The 22,314-nt window shown below is 44.1% G+C and overlaps 1 protein-coding gene across 1 annotated transcript; it reads right to left on the minus strand.

Annotated features, from left to right (window-relative positions):
• Positions 1 to 2,021: 2,021 nt before the first annotated feature.
• CHMP5 (charged multivesicular body protein 5) lies at positions 2,022 to 17,829 on the minus strand. Its single transcript, XM_075921629.2, has 8 exons — positions 17,486 to 17,829; positions 12,511 to 12,615; positions 11,185 to 11,231; positions 8,623 to 8,716; positions 8,468 to 8,539; positions 7,401 to 7,509; positions 4,168 to 4,280; positions 2,022 to 3,684 (listed from the first exon to the last, which is right to left on the minus strand). The coding sequence occupies exons 1-8, from the start codon at positions 17,552 to 17,554 to the stop codon at positions 3,634 to 3,636; spliced, it is 660 nt and encodes a 219-aa protein (XP_075777744.2). The 5' UTR covers positions 17,555 to 17,829; the 3' UTR covers positions 2,022 to 3,633.
• Positions 17,830 to 22,314: the final 4,485 nt, after the last annotated feature.

Consider the following 22,314-nt stretch of genomic DNA (forward strand, 5'->3'; position numbering starts at 1 on the left):
GCCTGCGGTCTGCATCTTGCCTTGCCTTGCCCTGCCCTGCCTTAGAATGACTACAGAGAGGCAGGAAGGGGCCAGAGAGGGGCCAGCAATAACTATATAGGGCCAGCAAGGGGCAAAGGTGGAGAAAGGAATACTATTATATATTTCAGAGAGTTTGCTTGTGTGTCTGTGTCTCTGCTGGGGAACATACACCCCTCCCTCAGCTGTGGCTGCTCAACAACCATGGACAGGTAGTTCCCACCTGGCACCAGGCTCCTGTGGTTAAAGGACTAGAGCTGTCCTCTCTCCCTGCATACTGAGCCCCTCATTCCCAGCCCCACCGCAGAACAAGAATTTAAATTAAAAAAAAAAAAACTTTGAGTTGAAGACCCAAGCAACACCTGGTAAATCTTCTAGTAATAAATATGGTAATGAATAGAGCTGGTCAAAAATTAAACATTCTGTTGGAATTGTTTTTCCATCAAAATATTCATTGTTTTTATATTGTTAGAGCAACTCTAGTTTATTAACTTCAAAACTAGTAAGTTCTCAATTCTGCAGAGTCCCATGCTTTCTAAAATGCCTCTTAAATAGAAGTCTGCCATCTGCTGGCTGTAAAAAATTATTATTGGATATTTAGCTAATCATATATACAGGCAGTCCCCGGGTTACGTACAAGATAGGGACTGTAGGTTTGTTTTTATGTTGAATCTGTATGTAAGTCGGAACTGGCGTCCAGATTCAGCTGCTGCTGAAACTGACCAGCGGCTGACTACAGGAAGCCCGAGGCAGAGTTGCTCTGCCCCGGGCTTCCTGGAATCAGCCTCTGATCAGTTTCAACAGGCTGAATCTGGACGCCAGTTCCGACTTACATACAGATTCAATTTAAGAACCCCAGGCGTCCCCAAGTCAGCTGCTGCTGAAACTGATCAGCGGCTGATTCCAGGAAGCGCGGGGCAGAGCAACTCTGCCTTGGGCTTCCTGTAGTCAGCGCTGGTCAGTTTCAGCAGCGGCTGACTTGGGGACGCCTGGGGCAGAGCAGCTGGGGTGCTGCCGGGTTGGTCCAGTAGTGCCCAGAGCAGCGCTGCAGGACCAACTGGCAGCACCTCAGCTGCTCTACCACAGGCGTCCGGAGAAAAGCCTGGACTTCTGGGGGGGGGGGGGGTACTAGCTGCCCCCCCCCCCCAGCAGATCAGGGAGACGCGGGCAGGGGATTGAGACGCACCGCGGTCCCACCGCCCGGGTCCTCTGCGGCTTTGCTCCACGTCTCCCTGGTCTGCTGGTCTCCAGACAAGGGAGATGGGGAGCAAAGCCGCGGAACACGCCGGCAGCGGGACAGCCGCGGCGCATCTGGGCTGTCCGCTGCCCACGTGTTCCCCGGCTTTGCTCCCCGTCTCCCTGGTCTCCAGCAGACCAGGGAGACGGGGAGCAAAGCCGCGGAACACAGCGCGTCTGGGCTGTCAGCTGCCTGCGTGCTCCGCGGCTTTGCTCCCTCTCTCCCTGGTCTGCTGGTCTGGGGAGACGGGAAGCAAAGCCTCTGAGCACGCCGGCAGCGGGACAGCCGCAGCACGTCTGGGCTGTCCGCTACCCGCGTGCTCCGTGGCTTTGCTCCACGTCTCCCTGGTCTGCTGGTCTCCAGCAGACCAGGGAGATGGGCAGCAAACCCCGTTCGTAACTGCGGATCCGACATAAGTCGGATCCGCGTAACTCGGGGACTGCCTGTAATTTCAATTTATTGTCCCATGAGTCCTCTATTGGGGGAAGATGGGTTCTATGGCCTAATAGCTCTTTCCTTTCTCTAATTTATGATTTAAGTCTCAAGGACTTAGAAAATCTCCAAACACATCCAAAGGGCATTATTCTATGAAACTATTTGCTTTCCCCTCCCCACATAGTTCTTACGCACAATAAACTAGGGTTATCCAACAACTAATGTGACAAGAGTACAGATTTACACTGATTTGGAAATATCTAATTTTTGTCATCACCTCACAATCTGTGTAAAATATTTGATTTCACACTGGGTAGTTTAAAAATATCAATCCTGTAATACAATGTTTTATTTAAATTCCTGTAAATTAAATTAATAAAAGATGATTTACATAAAATGCTGTATACATGTCCAAAACAATTTCATCTAAAAGCCAGTTTCCATCATTATTATCTTGGAAATTTTACATTTTACAGTTTTAAGTTATGCTTTATACTGGGTACTTAGCTATGTTCATCACCACTTAGATTTAGGAACGGTATGTGTACTGCAACTAGTTCTTTTCTTTGCCGTCAGTTTCTTTTATGGGAAGAAAGCACCACATGTGTAAACTATTTTCCAGGCAACATTTCTCCAATGAACAAGTCTACTAATTGAGGCCTCTCTGTTTGCAACCAGCTAACAGTTCTAGGACTTTTTATTAACAACATCTAGCTTCTTAAGCTGAAGAAAAACGTACTAGCAAGAACTAAAATTACAAGTAAATTATTTTGTATTTTTGACTACATATGAATATGCTTTCTTCTTCTAACCATACTGCTGATTACAATTAAGGAGGGATGTATTCTAAAAATGTATTGGAAAAATATCTTTATTAATCATAAATAACTTTCAGTTTCTGTACAACATTTGTACACTTCATTCCTGATAAAAATGGAAAACGATTTGGGCCACAGACAGTTCTGAAAGTCTGCTACAAGATCTGGCAATACAATCTTCAGTAGAAGAGACCCGAGTTTGGGAGCATTCTCACTCTTCTGGCCAATGGGTCCAAAAGAAGGGAGATGGTGATCTTGTCCAGCAAAAAAACGGTCATAGAAAATCTACAGAGCAATGGTGGTCAGAGAGAAAGCAGTAATGCCCTGACTAGTGACAAGAAGAAAAGCACAGCACTAGCAATGGTCTTACAGAAATGTTATTTTGTAAATCTAAGAGGGAAATACATGAAAGGCTAGAGAAGATGATCATGACCAATTTCAAGTTTTAGACCAAGCATGTTAAGGGAGGGCCCATGCTCAAATGTTGAATGGCACTAATGGAGACAAGGGACAGGTTAAAACTACCACTAAAAACACCACACGAAAGGATAAAAGTGTATACCATAGCATAGCTTATGTCAAAATTGAATACATAAGGTTAAAGATAACCTTTATATGTGTTTATTTATTACAGCTGTAATTAAGAGTTACAAATACATTATCAAGAAAGTTTCTGAACTGAAATGTTTTTAAAAAAGCATCCATTTGTTATCAAATCAGTACAGTAAGAAGGAAGCTATCTTACAGAAGGTAAGCAGTCACATAGCCTTAGTTTTTTTTCAGAAAACAAATATTACAAATCAAAAGAAAGCTCAACTATTAACAGCCACCACTACTGTTCATGTATTACTTCTTCCATAAGAGATAAGGGAATCAAAACCTAGCAAACTGAATCCATCTGCTGAAGTAATTGTGCCAAATGTTCTCCTTTAATATACAAGTCAGTAGTATATCAACTTTCTTCGAGGAAGAGAAACACCATGAGCCATTCGTACTGCATTTTAAGATGTAGTGATATTAATATTATACTGAAAAGGCAAGTTTTCCAGGATTTAAAAAAGTGTTTTGCTAATCTGATTTATAAGTAGTAACCTGCCATTTCCAATGTGCTCTAGAAATGCATGTTTATGTAGCAGGGATCTGTGGCAGTCCAAATTCATCCACCAATATACCATCCTATGGGGGGAAAAAGAATAAATTATGTATCAATCTAAGATTGCTTTAAAGCTGGGAGTTACAAAACCAAATAGGAGCATCAGTATTTTCTGCCGCCAATATCACTTACCAATTTTGTTATAGCCCAAAAAAGTGAAAATTTAACAGTCAGCTGACATGACACATACTTACATACAAAAGCCATGTACAAAAGTTAGAAAAGCATGAGAAATGCTTGAAATGCAAATACTCAGATTTACTTGCAAAAAACATATAAAATGATACGATAGCCCTTTCAGCTAACCACAGTTGCTATCTTATGGGGAAAAATAGATTTACCACCACAGAAAGGCAATATTAGTTTGTAAAGTAGGCCTCCTGAAGCATACTAAGCTCAATTTTGCTCCACCTTTAAGGCTTCCATGAAGCAACAGCTTTATCAGTTTTGTGGTGACTGAACAAATTTTACTGTACAATTACTAAATGAGAGGAAAAAAGGACCACCTTGTTTTTTGCGTCTGTAGGAGTGCCTTCTGGAATTGCTGGAGCAGATGCAGCCTCATCTAAATAGGAGCTGTCTTCATCAACTAAAAGTTCATCACCTAAGGCATCCAGTTCTGAAATTGAATTACATTATTGATATTAAATTAAGCAAGGGATTTCTTTGGCAAGGAAAAAAGAAGTGTAAAAAAAGTTACTGGGAAATGAGGTATGAAAAAAACCCCAAGCATCTGCACTAGCAGATATGCCATAGGGCAGCTAGAGGAACATGCAAAAGGGGTTGACAAAATCCCTTCATCAAATAGTATTCTGAAAAGGAAAACTTTATGGGGCTTCACAGTACAGAGGGCATGCAAAAAGCAGCCCAGGATAGACAGGGATGATGAAATACTGTTTCTGCACTAAGAAAAGTCTGACAGCACAGGAAGGATTCATCTTCAGAAAGCTGAGGGAGTAGGAAGTTGCCCCAATACAGAAGCAACAACGATTTACATATTGGCACAGAGAATACTCTTATTAAGTTTGCAGAGGGTACACAAAGCTGAGAGGGGTTGCAACTGCTTTGGAGAATAGGGTCATAATTCAAAATGATCTGGATAAACTGGAGAAATGGTCTGAGGTAAATAGGATAAAGTTTAATAAGGACAAATGCAAAGTACTCTACATAGGAAGGAAAATCTGATTCACACGTACAGAATGGGACGCAACTGTCTAGGGGATCTAGGGATCATAGTGGACTACAAGCTAAATTTGAGTCAACAGTGTGACACTGTTGCAAAAAAAGCAAACATGAGTCTGGGCTGCATTAACAGGAGTGTTGAGAGCAAGACATGAGAAGTCATTCTTCTGCTCTACTCTGAGCTGATTGGGCCTCAATTGGAGTATTGTGTCTACTACTCAGCACCACATTTCAAGAAAGATGTTGAGAAATTGGAGAAGGTCCAAAGAAGAGCAACAAGAATGATTAAAGATCTAGAGACCATGGCCTATAAAGGAAGACTGAAAGAACTGGGCTTGTTTAGCTTGGAAAGGAGAAGACTGAGTGGAGACAGGATAGCAGTTTTCAGGTATCTAAAGGGTGTCACAGGGAGGAGGAGAGAAAGTTGTTCTCCTTGGCCTCTGAGGATAGGACAAGAAGCAATGGGCTTAAACTGCAACAAGGGAGGTTTAGGCTGGACATTAGGAAAACTGTCAGCATGGTTAAACCCTGCAATAAGTTGCCTAGAGAAGTTGTAGAATCTCCATCTCTGGAGATATTTAAGAGCAGGTTAGAGAGACATCTATCAGGAATGGTCTAGATCTGTGGTCACCGACTAGTCGATCACAAGGTGTTCGGGCCCCCCTGCATTTTCCTCCGACCCCCGAGAAGCCCCACTACCTACCTCCAGCAACAATGGAGGTAGTGCCGGCTTCCCACGGGGTGGAAGGAAGTCCTGCAGCTTCACGCCACTTCCGGGGGTTCCAGAAGTCTGCTCGCTGCTCCACTCCCACAGGTCTGTGGAGTGCTGGGCACACTGCAGGAGGGGGTGTCGGCCCTGGAGGAGGGGTGAGTCGGCCCCAGCGCAGGTGCGTGCGGGGATTTCCCCATGCTGCGGGGGGGGGGGGCGAGTTGTCGGCCCTGGGGCAGGCGCATGCCTGTTTCCCTCTGGGGGGGCCGAGGGGAATCCTTAGAGGAGTCAGGTACAGGAGACTCTCTGCCACCACTGGCACCCCACCCCCCTGCCCTCCCTGTGCCCCGTTCCCTCTTCCCTCCCCATTCCCTCTTCCCTGCCATCTCTGCACCCCCTCTTCCCTGCCCCCTGTTCTCACTCCCCAGCCACAGAACTCTGTCCCCACTGTCCCCTGCCAAAGCACCCACTAGCACCCTCCCCCAGTACTATGTCCCCTGCTCCCACCAACACAGTTGGGGCCACATTAGTGAAGCTTGGGGAGGAGGGAGAGTTGGAGGAGGGTTTTTTTGCATCTCACTTGTGTGGCCCCAAATGACTTTTCTGTGGGTCAGTGACCCCTGACTCAAAACAGGTTCCCTGCTCTTCTCAGAAATAAAGACAATGGAGAAACTTTGTGCGTTTGACATAGTATTTAAAAATGAAGCCTGGCCAACAAACCCCCAATTGGGGCCAAACCCCCATCTGGCCACAACATCGTAACACTCCTGCACTCCCCTTTTCCCCAGACCCTACATCTGAGCCTATCATACGCTGGAACCCCCTGCCCTGAGCCTCTCACATATCCCAACCTAAATTCCTGAACCCTCACATCCAGAAGTCTGTGGCTTGCTTAGTAGCCCAAAACCCTACATCTGATTCCAACACTGCCGGCCTGGAGCCCCCTCTGAGCCAGCGTCCCCTTATCCACCTCCTCCTGCATCCAGATTTCCTCCCAGGCCTTGCACCTCTCACCCCTTCTCACACCCAAATCCCTCATTACCACCCCAGAGCCTACACATCCTGTCTCAACCCAGCGAGGGTACAGCTAGACTGCAGGAGTTTTTCAGGATTCCGGAGATATCCCAGAAAAACTATTCTGCATCCAGGGATGCGTTTGTTCTTCCACTTCTTTTAGTGGAAGAGCAAACATGATCTTTTGGTCACCTCTATATTCCTCTTTCCATGAAAAATAAGGGGGGGCTTCCAAAACAAGGGTTTTTTCTGACATTTGGTCCAGTCTAGACAGGCCAAATGTTGGAAAATCTCTTCCTACAGAAGAATTGGGGGGGGGGGGAAGCAGAAGTATAAGGGTTGGGGATAGCAAGTGATGGAGAGGAGGAGAATAGCGAGGGTGGGGCTTCAAGGAAGGGGCGGGGTGGTAGATCTTGGCTTGTTCTATCATTTAAAAAGTGATCTTGGGTGTAAAAAGGTTGGAGTGATCTAGATGGTACTGGGTCCTGCTGTGAGGGCAGAGGACTGGACTCGATGACCTCTAGAGGTCCCTTCCAGTTCTAGTTTTCTATTATTCTAACGATCTATATCTGAGTCAAACAAATTGATGTTACTTCATGAGACAATTAGTGATACATAAAAGCACTAGAAAGAAGCTAAAATTAACCTAATGGAAAAAGATTCTTTTCTTCAGTGATCACAGAATTCTATAAATGTCAGTTATTTAATATACCAATTTGTGCTTTTGCCCTTGCAAATTCAGATAATAATCAGCTGTTAATTTCTTGGAAAAAAATGTTCAGTTTCTGCAGGAGCACAACTAAAATACCACTGAATCCATCTGTACTCACTAACCTGCCTCCAAATCATCTTCATCAATCTCTGGTGTTCCATAACTACGACTCAGAGCTTCCTGGATTTCACCGGCTTCTTCCATCATGTCCTCCAATTGGTCTTGTATGTCCTGCAGTTGTCACAAAAAAGTTAAACTTGTCCCAGATGCACAAGTTACAAGCTGATTCAACTAGAACTATACACTGAAATTTAGAAATGACTCAGCAGCTAATACTGCAGAACAAGCTACTTTGCTGCATCATTTTAATTTATAAATCCCATTTGAAATTCTTCTAAGAATAGAATATTGTGTTAATTATATATTTAATGCAACACTGGGCTCTCAGCTGTTAAATAAAATATAAATGATGGACTAGAATAGACAAAGGGAAATTGGCACCAAAATCTCTGAACGTATCAGGCTGTTTTATATTTTGCCAGAGAGAATTTAAAGATTTTTTTTAAAACTTAGAATCTAATGTTAGCTTGCAGTAGAGGGTTATGAGACATTAAAAAGCAAAATTAAAATAGAAAAAATTTCATTTCATACACTAAACTGTAGTGTGTAAATACAGGAACCGTTCTTTTTTCCTCACTTATATTCATATCAAATGTGGAAAGTCTCCTGGAATGCTTCATAGATTCTTTGCATTGTAAAAAAGACATTGAACCTCCAAGAGTGCAAATGATGCCAATCAAAACCAATGGCAAAGTTATATTAAATGGTTGGATGTTCTAATTGGTCAGAAGCATCTAGAATGGGCTAGAAGGACATTTAAAACACAAGAGCTCACAGCGGCAATGTTAAGCACTGGAATAAACTGCCTTAGGAGGTTATGGAATCACCATTATTGCAGATTTTTAAGAGCAGGTTAGACAAACACCTGTCAGGGATAGTCTAGATGGTGCTTAGTCCTGACAAAAGTTCAGGGAACTGGACTTGATGATTTCTCAAGGTTCCTTCAAGTTCTATGATCTCTATGAATGTTTAATTCCAAATAAACTTTGTGCACACAATAAGAGTCACTATTTAGCATTTCAACAGCATATCATTGGATTGTTTAGTAGCAAGTAGTACAAACACTCACCTCAATTTGGTCAATTTTGACTTGCTTGTAAGCCTTTTTCATTTCTTTCACTCCAAGTTTCATAGCATCAACCTAGAATAGAGTAAAAAACCATGCTTGTATCTACCACTACAGCATTTACAAATAAAGCAAATCTGAAATGAATGTATTGATACCGTTGTCTTTGTGTCCTTCAGTGACTGTATGGTGTAATTGGCTTGTTCCATATTAAAAGACTGCTGTGACAGATTATCCCGCTGTTGTTCATACCTGTTAAAGTATTGCAAATGCGGTATTTAAAACATTACTGTATATTATACAATTTGTAAAGAACGCTAATGAAATTCAGAAGGCATGCAACAAACAGTACTTTTCAAACTTGGAAAGAAAAAAGGAAATCTTTACTTATTTATAGAATCATAGAATACTAGAACTGGAAAGGACCTCAAGAGATCACTAAGTCCAGTCCCCCGCCCTCATGGCAAGACCAATCACAATATTCTAGATCATCCCTGACAGATGTCAACCTGTTCCTAAATATCCCCGGTGATGGAGATAACTCAACCTCCCTAGACAATTTATTGTAGTACTTAACCACACTGACAGTTAGGAAGTTTTCCCTAATGTCCAACCTAAGCCTCCCTTGCTGCAGTTTAAGCCCATTGCTTCTTGTCCTATCATCAGAGGCCAAGGAGAACAATTTTTATCCCTCCTCCTTGTAACTCTTTTAGAAACCTGAAAACTGCTATCATGTCCCCTCTCAGTCTTCTCCTTTCTAAACTAAACAAGCCTGATTCTTTCAGTCTTCCTCCACAGGTCATGTTCTCTAGATCTTTATTCATTCTTGTTGCTCTTCTCTGGACCTTCTCCAATTTCTCCACATTCTTCCTGAGATGCAGTGCCCAGAACTAGACAAAATACTCCAATTGAGGCCTAATCAATGCAAAGTAGAGCGGAAGAATGATTTCTCGCTTACAACACTCCTGTTGTGTCTTGCTCACAACACTCCTGTTAATGCAGCCCAGACTCATGTTTGCTTTTTTTGCAACAGCGTCACACTGTTGACTCATATTTAGCTTGTGGTCCACTATGATCCCAACATCCCTTTCTTCAGTACTCCTTCCTAGACAGTCGCTTCCCATTCTGTATGTGTGGAACGGATTGTTCCTTCCTAAGTAGAGTAGTTTGCATTGGTCCTTATTAAACTTCATCCTATTTATCTCAGACCATCTCTCCAGTTTTTCCAGATCATTTTGAATTATGACCCTATTCTCCAAAGCAGTTGCAACCCCGCCCAGCTTCATATCTTCTGCAAACTTAATAAGCATCCTCTCTATGCTATCATCTAAATCACTGAAGATATTGAACAGAACGATCCTGCAAGATCGTATCAAACACCTTACTAAAGTCTAGGTATACCACATCCACCACTTCTCCCTTATCCACAAGACTTGTTATCCTATCAAAGAAAGCTATCAGATTGGTTTGACATGATTAATTCTTTACAAATCCATGTTGGCTGTTACCTATCACTTTATTATCTTCCAGGTGTTTACATATTAATTCCTTAATTACTTATTCCATTATCTTTCCTAGCACAGAAGTTAAACTGACTGGACTGCAGTTTCCCGGGTTGTTCTTATTTCCCTTCTTATGGATAGGAATGCTGTTTTTTCTTTTTTCTGATATCACAAAACAGATATCAGACAAGATCACAAAGAAAAAACAGTTTCTTGCCATTTTAACCAGAAAGGACACACTCTCAATGACTTAACCACCTGCATTCTGCTACAAAGACCTTTTACATCTGTACTTGAAAGGGAATCCTCTGAACTGTCATTCATGTTAAAATTCGACACTCTCCGGGAAGGAATGAACAAATACTCAAACTATCTTACCCATTACCAAGATAGCTTCCCCAATTATCACCTCTAATACCATTAGCTCACAGACATCCCACTCTCCCCACCTCTAATATCATCAATTCACAGACACTTACCTTCCTTCCTTCCTCCCCCCCTGCATTCCTCTCCTGTTCTGAAATGTGATTTGTCCTTTTCATATGTGTTCATTTTTTTTAATTGTATCCTTTGGTATATATGGTTGTGACTATTTTCTTCCACTATTTGATCTGAGGAAGTGGGTCTGGCCCACGAAAGCTCATCACCTAATAAACCATCTTGTTAGTCTTTAAAGTGCTACATTGTCCTGCATTTTGCTTTATTTACTAATGGCACAGCAATATGGGAGAAACGTATGTTATCCCATATAGTGTTCTGATTGGGTCCAACTGGAATGTTAAGAACACCAGTGAGACCCATGGGGCCATATAAAGAATTTACAGTGATACTGATTAATGCATATAAAGTAGCTATTTATATAACATGTAGTAGTTTAGGTCTATAGATCTAAAAGTAAGACCAACTCAAGTATAACTACCAGTCATTTGGTTTTAATTCAAGGTGTATCAATACCACAAGTTATGTAATATTATGTCAAATATCAAACCTATTCATATACTTATATATAAATAATACACAGACATGCTAAAACCAAAATAATTTTAGCTTTGATACTTTAAAAAACTGGATGTTTATAACAGCTGACTGCCATTTCATAATTTGTTTACATGAATACTCACAAGAAATGGCACAGAAATGGAAGAGGAAGTGAAAAGTATGCCAATCCTTCCTCACAAAAAATTCACTAAATAAGAATTAAGCGAGTTTGAAACTTACATTCGCTTCTGCTTTAACACTCTCAAAGCCTTCTGTTTAACCATATTCTGAAAGAGACGTTACAGCCAGATGTTAGTAAAAACCAAGTTAATTTAGTTGCTCTGCATTTTACTATTACAATACTTAATGCATAAATGCATAAAGTTTAGTCCTTTTCTAAACTTTAAGAGGTGTTAAACAGTTAATGGGCACAACAAATACTCAAAGTATTCAAACAAGCATATCTATATATCGGTAATAATGAAAACCCATAGAACTACTGTTTAAATAAAAGGGAAAAAAAGACACCCAAAAAGCAGAACATGCTCACAAAAAATGGCAAATTTCTCTGGACATGACCTTCCAAAAACATTTCAAAGATCAGTATCAACCAAACAATGCTTTGTGTGGTGCTATCAGTATTTCACTAAAGCATGAAGAATTTTCATCCACTTCAAAACGAACTAAACTTTATTAACAGCTGTTTCCTTTAGCTGTTTGCCCCATTTCTCAAGTTCATGGGGTTTCCTCTTCTGTTTCTGAAAGATTTTGAACCTCCTCTACAAGGAACTGAACCAACGAGTCTGCCTTACAGATTTGACCTCATAGAGCTGCAGGGAAAGGAAGGAGAGAAAGGAAGAAAAGGGACTCAGACTCCCTTCTCTCCAAAAGCCTTCTGGTTTAAGAGACTTCATTTCTAAGATCTTGCATTTACTCTCTGCTTTCTCCCTCCCCACATCACTATTCTCCACATGCTGGTATGCAAACTGAAAGAAACTTAAAGTAAGCCAACTGGTCCCATTTTCATTCTTACCCCTAAATCACAGAAACTTATTTGCATCTCAGTTAAAAAAAAAGCTGAGAAAGTTTATATTTAGCATTTTACTGACATTTTAATGTTTCCCATAGTAGATGTTCAAATTAGTGAAATCTGTGACAACTATAAAAAAGAGACAGCAATTGGTGCAGAGGAAGATCCAATCTAACTTGGTGTGATTGAATGTCTAGAGAGTGCTGGATCAATCCTACCATAATAGCCTGATGTACATATAAAAAGGAGGCAATAAGAGTATTTGACTTCGTAGCCACGTTTATTAGTTTTATACAGAGTAATATAATGAAAATGCCTCTTTATTTCAAGACTAGAAGCCAATATGGCACAGATTTGGGAAATAAATGAGAATAAAAACAAGCTTATAGTAGCCACCCTCTCCCAAGGTAGCAAGAAGCACTTTTAATGATGCTTCTCAGAACCTGGAGAACTGGTTATGACATCACTCCATTACATGACAGACTGAAAATGCGAGTCACTTCACTTTCTCATATTACACCAAATAGGATTCTTACCTTTGCGGGGCCCTCCCGCATTTTCTTCATTTGATCTTTATATTTCACCAGCTCTGCATCAAGTCTGCTAATTTTCTTGTCAATTGACTCAGCTCTGCTATCCACCTTTGGTATAAGGAAGACAGACAAAAAAAAAACGCATTGCTTACACAAGGTTTTTCCCAGGGACTTGTAGTCCTGGAAGCAAAATGTGCTCACAAAGAGTTGCTGTTATACATCCAAATGTCAAAATGATTTTGGAAGAGGACAATTAGATGACCAAAGGTGGCTCAGATTCCTGCTACTAAAATTCATTTTAAAAAATAGACTCTCTTAGCAAACCCTTATGATGTTATACGTTCAGAGAAGTCTCTCAAAGAAAGCTTACATTTTTTCATTCTGTGAATCTTTCCTAGAAAGGGGCACACAAACATACTCAATTTTCACTCATTGGTAGGACATTAAATTTGCAGATTGAATTTGTAATATGTAAATATAGTTCATATGTCAACATTTTAATTCTGATGCATTTATCCTTCTGTTAGAAGCCATTTTCTCTAAACAAAGAGGCAGTACATGCCAGCATGGAGGAAGACATTGATAATATACTGTTGCCAGGGTATTTTCTATGCAGAGCAGTTAATCTCAGCTCTATCCATATTAAACACAAAATGCCTGGTTATACAGCTGGCACATAGATTTATTTTAAGCTTTCCATTATGCTAGCTGTTTTATTAATAAAAAGGAAATAAATTGTACACTATTTGTATAAAATATTGTATATTGATGGAGTCTTGCAATGACTCAAAGGGTCCTAAAGCTCTTAAACATCCATCCACTGCACATCATTCTGGATAACAGAAGGACTAAAAAGACGCTGAGGCTTTGTCTACATTTAAAAGTAGAAAGCGTGGCTGCGCTTACAAAAATTGGTTTAATTATTAAATCATTTACTTTATTGTACAAGTGAACGATACAATCAGAGGCACTGCACTTATCTACAGAGGAAAGACCCATGGTGAGAGCTTACAAGTTTATTCCAGCACAATATATTAAACTTGTTTCTCATGGCACATCTAAGATTCTAGTTATGCCTTCTTGCACCCCAAACTAAGCACTATGACTACCTGTCTGAAGTAAACTACTACTTACTGTTGTTTCACCTAAAATTAATGATAAAATAGGAGATAATATTAACATACAATGATGGAGCATCCAAAATAAATTAAATACTGTACCAGGAAAAGGAGAAAATACCCTTACATTTTCAGTAACTGTTTTGGGGTGAACCCTGATCTAACTTAACACTGAATTTCCTCCCTCAATAATTTACATTCTTTTTATAAGTAATAGCATAATTGAATTTGGTAAGTATTGTTATGTAATGCATTACTTGTAGCTTGTGCTACAGTAAGAATTTTTTTATATTGAAAAAGGATAGACTTAATTAGCATATATCAACTATTAACAAATCTTAGCAATGGCCACTAATTGTAGCCTCACAGTCTATCCCCCTATTTCTGACCCCTGTTCAGTTGTTATACATTACTAAGCAAGTAGAAAAGAAACAAAACACAAGTACATATAAACAAACATATAAAAAGGATTGAAGCAGCAGTTAAAACTATCCAAATGATAAAAAGAATGCTCAAAGTTGGTAGGATAAAATTTAAATATTTATATGCATTGAATTAGATAATTTTAAGAACCTCCCATGTGTACATTATCTTCATTGCTGTGGATTGCTCTGAACAGTGACTCTTAGAGGCCAATTAAAAAGGTACTACATTGTGTCCATCCTTATTTTGGCATCTCTTGTTATGAAAATTAATGTTTACAAAACTGGAGAAGATTTGCCACTTAAAGAATAATTCTACAGAAAATCCAGACTACCACTGAAAAATCAGGCCAAGGACTTTTAGTTAGTAATTGTATGAAGCATCACTCAGTAGGAAGAGTTATGCCAAGAACTGACCACAATGATCACTTTCTTTTGTTTATTTGTCCATGTAACTATTATTGATTTTCACACACAGTTGATGTGATTGCATGTTAGGCACAGTTGAGTTTTTAATAGGATCATAATTGAGAACATAAAAATGGCCATACTGGGTCAAACCAAAGGTCCATCTAGCCCAGTATCCTGTCCTCTGACACTGACCAATGCCAGGTGCCCCACTCTCCCTCTCCTCTATTCCCAGCTTCTGACATATTCCTACCCATCCTGGCTAATAACTGTTGATGGACCTATCCTCCATGAATTTATCTAGCTCTTTCTTGAACCCAGTTGAAGTCCTGGTCTTCACAACATCCTCTGACAAGGAGTTCCATTGTTGTGTGAAGAAATACTTTCTTTTGTTTGTTTTAAACCCGCTATCTATTAATTTCATTTGGTGACCCCTAGTTCTTGTGTTACGGGAACAAATAAATAACTTTTCCTTATTCACTTTCTTGACACCAGTCATGATTTTATAGAACTCTATCATATCCCTCTCTCTTTAGTCTCCTCTTTTTCAAACTGAAAACTCCCAGTTTTATTAATCTTTCCTCATATGGCAGGGATTTATATAGAGGCAATAAAATATTCTGTCTTATTCTCTGTCCCCCTTTTAAATCACTCCTAACATTGTTTGCTTTTTAGAATGCTGCTGCTCACTCATTGAATTAATGTTTTCAGAGAACTATCTAAAAGGACTCCATGATATCTCTCTCTCCCGAGGAGTGATAGCTAATTTAGTCCCCATCATTTTGTACTGATAGTCAGGATTATGATTTCCAATATGTATTACTTTGCATTTATCAACAATAAAATTCACCTTCCATTTTGTTGCCCAGTCACCTAGTAATCCTTTTGAAGCTCTTCACAGTTTGCTTGAGCAGTTTTGTATGATATGTAGATTTTTCTACCTCACTGTTTACCCCATTCTTCAGACCATTTATGACTATGTTGAATAGGACTGGTCCCAGTACGGACCCTTGAGGGATACCACTAGTTATCACTCTCTAGTCTGAAACCTACCCTTTGTTACCTATCTTTTAATAAGTTGTCAATCCATTAGAAGACTCTCCCTCTTATTCCATGACATCTTACTTTGCTTAAGAGCCGTTGATAAGGTCCCTAACCAAAGGCTTTCTGGAAATCTAGGTACACTACATCCACTGGATCCCTCTTGTCCACATGCTTATTGACTCCCACAAACAATTCTAGTATGTTAGCGAGGCATGATTTTCCTTTACAGAAACCATGTTCACTTTTCCCCAATGAATTATGTTCATCTAAAAATGTAAATCTATTGAGATGAATGGAGCGGTTTACAAGAGTTGTTTCAGACTGTCTGCAGACTCCAGAAAACAGTTAACTAGTTTTGTAATACAGCCTCTCTGAGTTGGCCGTAACTCGAACATTTGGCCGTAACTCGATTTGTTCGTAACTCAGACCCCACTAAGTTACATAGTTACCGCGCTGTTCGTAAGCGCGAGTCACGTTCATAACTCGGGGACTGCCTTTATGACCACTCCATGGGAGCGTTGGTCGTAAATGTGAACGGTCGTAACTCGATCATTCACAACTCGGGGATCGACTGTAGTTTCAGTTCATATTTAGATTTCACTGTCAACTTAAAACGTAAACGCTGCACAATTTGAATCTGGATACAAGTCAGCCATACACCTCAAAGTACCATATTTTGTTCTTTACCTTTTAACTATTTAACACATCATGAAAAGGGATGCTCCTCAAATCACAAGTCTTCAGAAAGTTTTCCTTTCATAGATTTTAAAGGCCAAAAGAACCATCTCATGTAACCTGATCTAAAAGTCTTCCCAAAAAACAAACTAGTCAGACACTCAACTGCATATTTGACTGTTCTATTAATATTTCTCAACTTGTGCATATTTAAAGGACAATTAAACAAGCCTCTCTCATCTGCATATGCTTCTACTCTGCTTTGCAGTAAGCTCATTTGTGGCAGATTTTTGCTAAGAACAAGGTAATTCTTTACCAGCCTGAGGATGGATTCATATGACTTGCCTATCATTTGAATTGCATGGTATGTGCTTCCCATTGGTCCTAGTCCTGCTTTTCCACAATGTGCTGTTTGAGATTGGCAAGGGTTATGAGAGAAAAAATAAAGAAAGGGGGGAGTGACATTCTTTGGGAGGATGAATAGAGTCACTAACAAGAAAGAGAGGAAACACATATGTAGTAAGGCTCTAAGGGCATTTTCCATATGTACGTAAGTATAGCTAGGAGTGTTTATACCTTTCTCTGGGTGTCACTGCACATCTCCCGGGTGTCTCCACCTCTATAGGTGTAGTTGTGTGCAAGGGAGCGGACAGCCTCCACAACCCCCTGGACAAGGTGCAAAGAGGTCTGGGCTCCATGCTCCCTGAAGGGGCAGAGCCTTGGACAGAAAGAATGGAGCAGCTAATTATGCCCCTCCCCAGACCTCAGAACAATATGGGGCAAAGGGGAGAGTGGAGGGGGGGGAAGTGGATGGTGATTCAAGAGCCCAGGGCTTTGGCCACTGCAGTAGCAATGGCAGCAACTGGGAGCACTGGGCCTCTTTCAATTAGCAAAATCCAGGGCAACTACGCCCTTTGCTCCTCTCCCCCATCCTCAGGCCTGCTTGTGTGCCTCGGAACGGGGGGGGGGGGCTGGTTGCCCTCAGCCGCTCTCTCCACAGCTCCCAGGTCTCGGTCTCCTCACAGCCCTGGTGCCCCCTCTCCGTGGCTCTCGGGCTCCCTCTGCGGGGGGAGGGGCGCTGGGCCTCTCTCTCGGGGCGACTCCCTAGGCGTGGCGGCTGGCCGGGATTCCGGGGCGGGGCGGGTCTCTCGCTAGGCGGGGCTGTCGCGGGAGCGGGTGTTGCCGCTCTACGGGGGTCGCTGCGCGCGGCTAGCGAGTGACACGCAAAGGGCCGGACGGCAACAGCGGGCGGGGCGGGGGCGCCCTAGTGACGCGAACACGGGTGGGGTGACCCGGCCCCCCCCCACTCACCGTCCCGATACAATCCGTCAGGTTCGGCGGCGGCACTTTCGGCTTCGATTTCCCGAAGAATCGATTCATCGCGGCGGCCTCACAACGGGACAGACACAAGCGGCGGCTCCTCCAACCCGGAAACGCTCCGCTCCGCCGCCAACCCCGGTTCGCTCTGCGCCGGCGCGAGTGACGCCTGAGCCGTCAGCCAATCCGAGCGCGCAAGGGCGGGACACGCCCGCGTGAGGGCAGAAGTAATGAAAGAAAGACCCGCCGCCGCTCTTCCGCCCGGCCGAGGAAGCCGCGAGGGAGCGGCGATTGGCCCTGGCTGTGGGGGTGAAGCTTAAAGGTGCAGTCGCCCTTCGCCCGCTGAACAGTTCTCCAAGCGCAGCGCCCCGGCGCCCTTCGGCCGGGTAGCCCAGGAGCCGCGGGGGCTGGGCGCCAGTATTGGGGAGGGCGGAGCCTTCGCCCGTAGCGCATTCACCCGGCGTCCCGGTCGCAGCGCCCAGGGAGCGACCTGAAGCCGCCAATAATGAAACATCCGTCTCCATGTAAAACAGCCGTCGTTCAGTGACGTCATGCATCCCTCTGCCGCCTCCCTCCCCCCCCCCCCAGTCACAGGCATGTGACCTCTCCCGCGTGCCGGAGAACGGGGTGTGGAGCCGCGAGTCACGTGGCTCCGAGGGCAGGCAGGTACCCCTGGGTACTCCAGACCTACGGCCTCCCGCCTCTCGGGGGGTCGGACCAAGCCACGCGGCCGCCAGCCGGATCTGCCACAATGCAGCTTCAGCCCAGTCCAACACCCCCTTCTTCCCCCAGGGGACGGGCGGGCCTGGGCCTCCCCTCCCCACAGGGCCGGCCCACAACATTTTGGCACCTGAGGCAGGGAGCTAGAATGACGCCCCCCCCTTGGCCAGGCCATACCTTTGAAAGGTCTCAATTCTGCCTTCCTGTTCTACTGCCATGGTACTGTGCATACAGAGCAGAGAGAATACATAGGCACCAGCACTAGACACAATTTTCTACACTCTAGGTCCTAGTGGCGCTCCTCCCACCCCACGTCTGGCACCTGAGCCTGTCACCTCAGTTCACTTCATGATCAGGCCAAGCCTGGCTCCCCATCCTCTATGGCAAAGGGGGAGGGGAAAGCAAGAAGAGAAATAGGGCTGCCAGGGGAGAATGGGGTAGAGATGGAGGGGGGAGGAGTAGAGACAGGACTCCTGCCTCCCAGCAGCCAAGGGGAGTGCCAGGACTGGAGGGGCACAGGGGCAAGGCGGCAGGGGAGGGGCCAGGCCTGGCTTTAGGAAGTGCGGGGCCTGATTGAAACAATTTCTATGAGGGCCTGCAGCAATTTTAATTGAGAAAAAAAAATCACAAGTTTCAACAGGGGGCCCAGCAATTTTTTTGTTGGGGGGGGGGGGGGGATAAAACAAAAACACGCACACAATAAACCCCAGCTAACTCCTCCGCCAAGCCCCGCAGATAGCTAACACACACACCACCACGCCCAGGGCGCCTTGCACAAGAGCTACGCTCTTCTCTAAAAGGTGTAAGCGCTCTTGCACAAGAGGGCAGTGTGGATGCTCAGCAGGGATTTTTTAAGCAAGAAACCCCTATGGCTAAAAGGGCCATTGGAGCTTTCTTGAGCAAGAGAGCGTCCACACTGCCATGGATGCTCTTGCACAAAAGCAGATCGCATATTGCAGTGTGGATGTCTTGCACAAAAACCCTTGCGCAAGAAGCCGCCAGTGTAGACATAGCCTAAAAGTTTCCTCCCATGAGCAGAATGAATTGTGTTGTGCATCAGTACTGAGTTCATGTAGCTTATTTGGATGTGCCACTCTGGCACCCAAGTTATTTATAAATATTTTATAAACCTTTACCTTTTCTCTCTGCTGCCAGGTCTCTCCTTGCTCCATCAGCTCCCCTGGTGCCTGCTGCCCGCCAACTCCTCACCCTCCTCTGCTGTCCTGACTCCTGCCCTTCTCCCTGCCCTCAGCCCTCCTGCAACCTGCCCCCCTCCACCAGCCCTTCTCTGTCCCGTGCCCACTCCTACAGTAGCCCCACTCTGATCATAGGAGCTACCCCTCCTCATCCGCTCTTCTAACACCTCCCTCTACACACCCATTCTGCCTCTCTCCTCTGGTGCTGGTCCCTCCCTGCAGGTGTCTGCCCTTCTGCTTCACCCCCAGAATCCCCTGGCACCTGCACCTTCCCTTAGCCCTGCACCCTCCTGGTGCCTCCCCCTTCCCTCACTGTCCTGCCCCTTTGCCCTCTTTTTCCCTGATGCTCACTCCCTCACCACTCTCTGCCCCCATTTCCTCATTCCCCTCTGTGCTCTCACACATGATTTGCTCCATCTCCACCTTTCTCATGCCCACCCTTCTTTCAAGCCTTTTCCCAGCACCTCCCTTCCTCCCTCTAGACCCCAATGCCCTTACCCTCTCCTCTCCCAGCATCACCCTGTCCCCCCACCCACTGACACCTCCCCTCCTGCCCTTTTCCTTATTGTCTGCACTTGGCCCCCCGGCATTTGTCTCTCTTCCACCCTGTCTCTTGGTGCCTTCCCCTTTCTTCCCCCTCCCCCTCCGCACAAGCCCCTTCCTCCCCCTCTCCCTCCTCACCTTACCTTCTGCCTTCCACTTTGCGGGGCTGGGGTCGGAGTCTGCCCTCAGGCCCCGTACTCCAAACTCAGAGCTAGGCTGAGTGGCACAACATGGTGCCAAGCAGTTTTAAAGTCCCGGGTCGTGACATCACGTCACACCCAGGTGTCCTCCCCACTCACCTGCAAACGCCGCACATGGCAGCAGCAGTCAGCAAGGGGGAACCGGACTTAAAGCTGTGCACGGCACGGACGGGCTAGGGTCAGGGGGGGGACGCGCTGGGGTGGGAGGACGTGCGGGGGAGGGAGGCCGCTCCAGGCAGGGCTGGGGGAGACCCAGCTCCACATATTGGTGGAGCAGGGCCCCTGGCTCTGAATATTGGACCACGAGCCCATGTAACTCGCCGCCCATGTTTCTGGGTTCAGGGCGCAGGGGTCCAATTCAGGGGAATCGGCCTAAGGCCAGCCCTGGGAGGGGCAATAGCCAGGACAGCTTTGGGGCCAGGCCCTCCCCAGCCACTGTCAGTGGGGGGGAGGCGGAGGAGAGCCAGGGCAGCCTCAGACCCTCCCCAGCAGCTGAGGGGGGGGGGGGGGTTTGAAGGGGTAGGGAAAGAGCGCATTCTGCATAGATTTTTCCGAAAAAAAGCAGCAGTATAGACCTAGCCATTGAGAGTGGATATCTGAATATGGTATTGATAGCTGGTAAGTAACAACACCTTTAAAGCGTGGGGAAGTCAGGCATGACCCAGAATAGTCTCTCAGTTGTATGGAGAAAGATATGGTTATAGAGCTGCCCCAGTCAATAGAGTAAATGAAACAATACTTTCATACACTGGCAAGTTACTATGCTGATAATTTTTCAAGACAATATTGTTGCGCTAAAGCTTTAAAGTGCTATAAGGATTTTTTTTGGGTGGAGGAGACAGGGAAAGAAAAAAAAGATGTGGAATTTCAATGAAAACTAACAGGTAAATAAGGGAAGAAAAATGAGAATCGTAATAGCTGCATCTCACTGCTGAATGCTCTAACTTGAGCCAATGGCAGTAAAGAAGGAAGAGGGAATGGGGGGAGGGGGATTGGGATCATTTACATGCCTCGGGCAGTGCAAAATGGGGTTTGTCCATGTGCAGCCCAGCTGGGCACAACTACATTAAATTTCTGGCTACAAGCATATGGGCACACCAAAATGTTAAGTGGAATACCCACAGGGACAGCACTTGAAGAACTTCATGGTTCTAATAGTTCTAATTCAGAGATCATAGGGGACCCAGATACAGGTTGGACCTCCCTCTGGCATCCTCAGGATCTGACTGGTACAGTACCAGAGAGTTTGCTGGACCAGGGGAGCTCTGGGAGGGGGAAGGGGCATCAGCTTCCCCACTGAGCTCCTCTCCTCAAGTGGCAGCACTACTGTAAGTCTCCACCGTACAACTGCAAAAGCCCTGGTGGAGCACCTCTGGCGTGTCTAGTGGCGTCACATAGTATCCTGGCTTCTTGGTTTTCAACACAAATGTTTTACAACATTAACAAATCCCTTTAAAAAAGATTAACATATAGCAGATATCAGTAATTTAGAGTAAAAGAAATTTAGAATAAAAGAACATTTGTAATTGCCCAAAAAAAAAAAAACCAACAACCCCGCAAAAAAAAAACCCACGGCCATCATTGATGATGCTTGGCTGCGTGAAGGAAGGCAAACTGCTTAGTGGAGAACATGTATGGACATTGTTTAAAAATAAAAAAAGCACTAACGTTTTCAGCAAGTCAGCTGTGAGCATGTAGTAGTTTGAAATCTCCTGGAACTTCATCAGTCTGAATAAAACAGAAGTACAGAGCTACTAACACTCCATGAATGGAGGTTGTTGGTAACTGTGAAATGCTTGTAACTCTGACCAAAATGTTATAGTTGTTCTATCAAAATTTTACGACTGAACATTGACTCAATACTAGGGATGTTAAAGTGTAACTGAATAGTCATATAACCACATCAAATTTTAGCAGTTACGTGACTATTCAGTAGTCCCTGCCGGCAAGCAGGCAGCCAGTGTGCTCCTGGCCCAACTCCTGGGGAGACCCCTGCCACCCAGCAATGAGATGCAAGTGGATGAATCAGTCTTTTTGGAAAAGGTTGACTGCTGTATATTTATTATAGTACAACAATTTCCTAATATAACCCCATGCTCCATATGGAAAAGCACTTCAAATCCTGATACACATGGCCATGAAAAACAAAGTAAGCTGCAAAAAA

The sequence above is a fragment of the Pelodiscus sinensis genome, chromosome 2 (assembly GCF_052426305.1).
Source record: "Pelodiscus sinensis isolate ZL-2025 chromosome 2, ASM5242630v1, whole genome shotgun sequence".
Lineage (NCBI taxonomy): Eukaryota > Metazoa > Chordata > Testudines > Trionychidae > Pelodiscus > Pelodiscus sinensis.

Excerpts from the sequence above, each read along its gene's own strand:
- CHMP5 (XM_075921629.2), bottom strand. The coding sequence starts at position 17,554 with ATGAATCGATTCTTCGGGAAATCGAAGCCGAAAGTGCCGCCGCCGAAC. Across the intron at positions 8,540-8,622 it reads TGAAGGACACAAAGACAACG|GTTGATGCTATGAAACTTGG; the intron begins GTATCAATACAT and ends ACTCTATTCTAG. Across the intron at positions 7,510-8,467 it reads TCAAAATTGACCAAATTGAG|GACATACAAGACCAATTGGA; the intron begins GTGAGTGTTTGT and ends TGACAACTGCAG.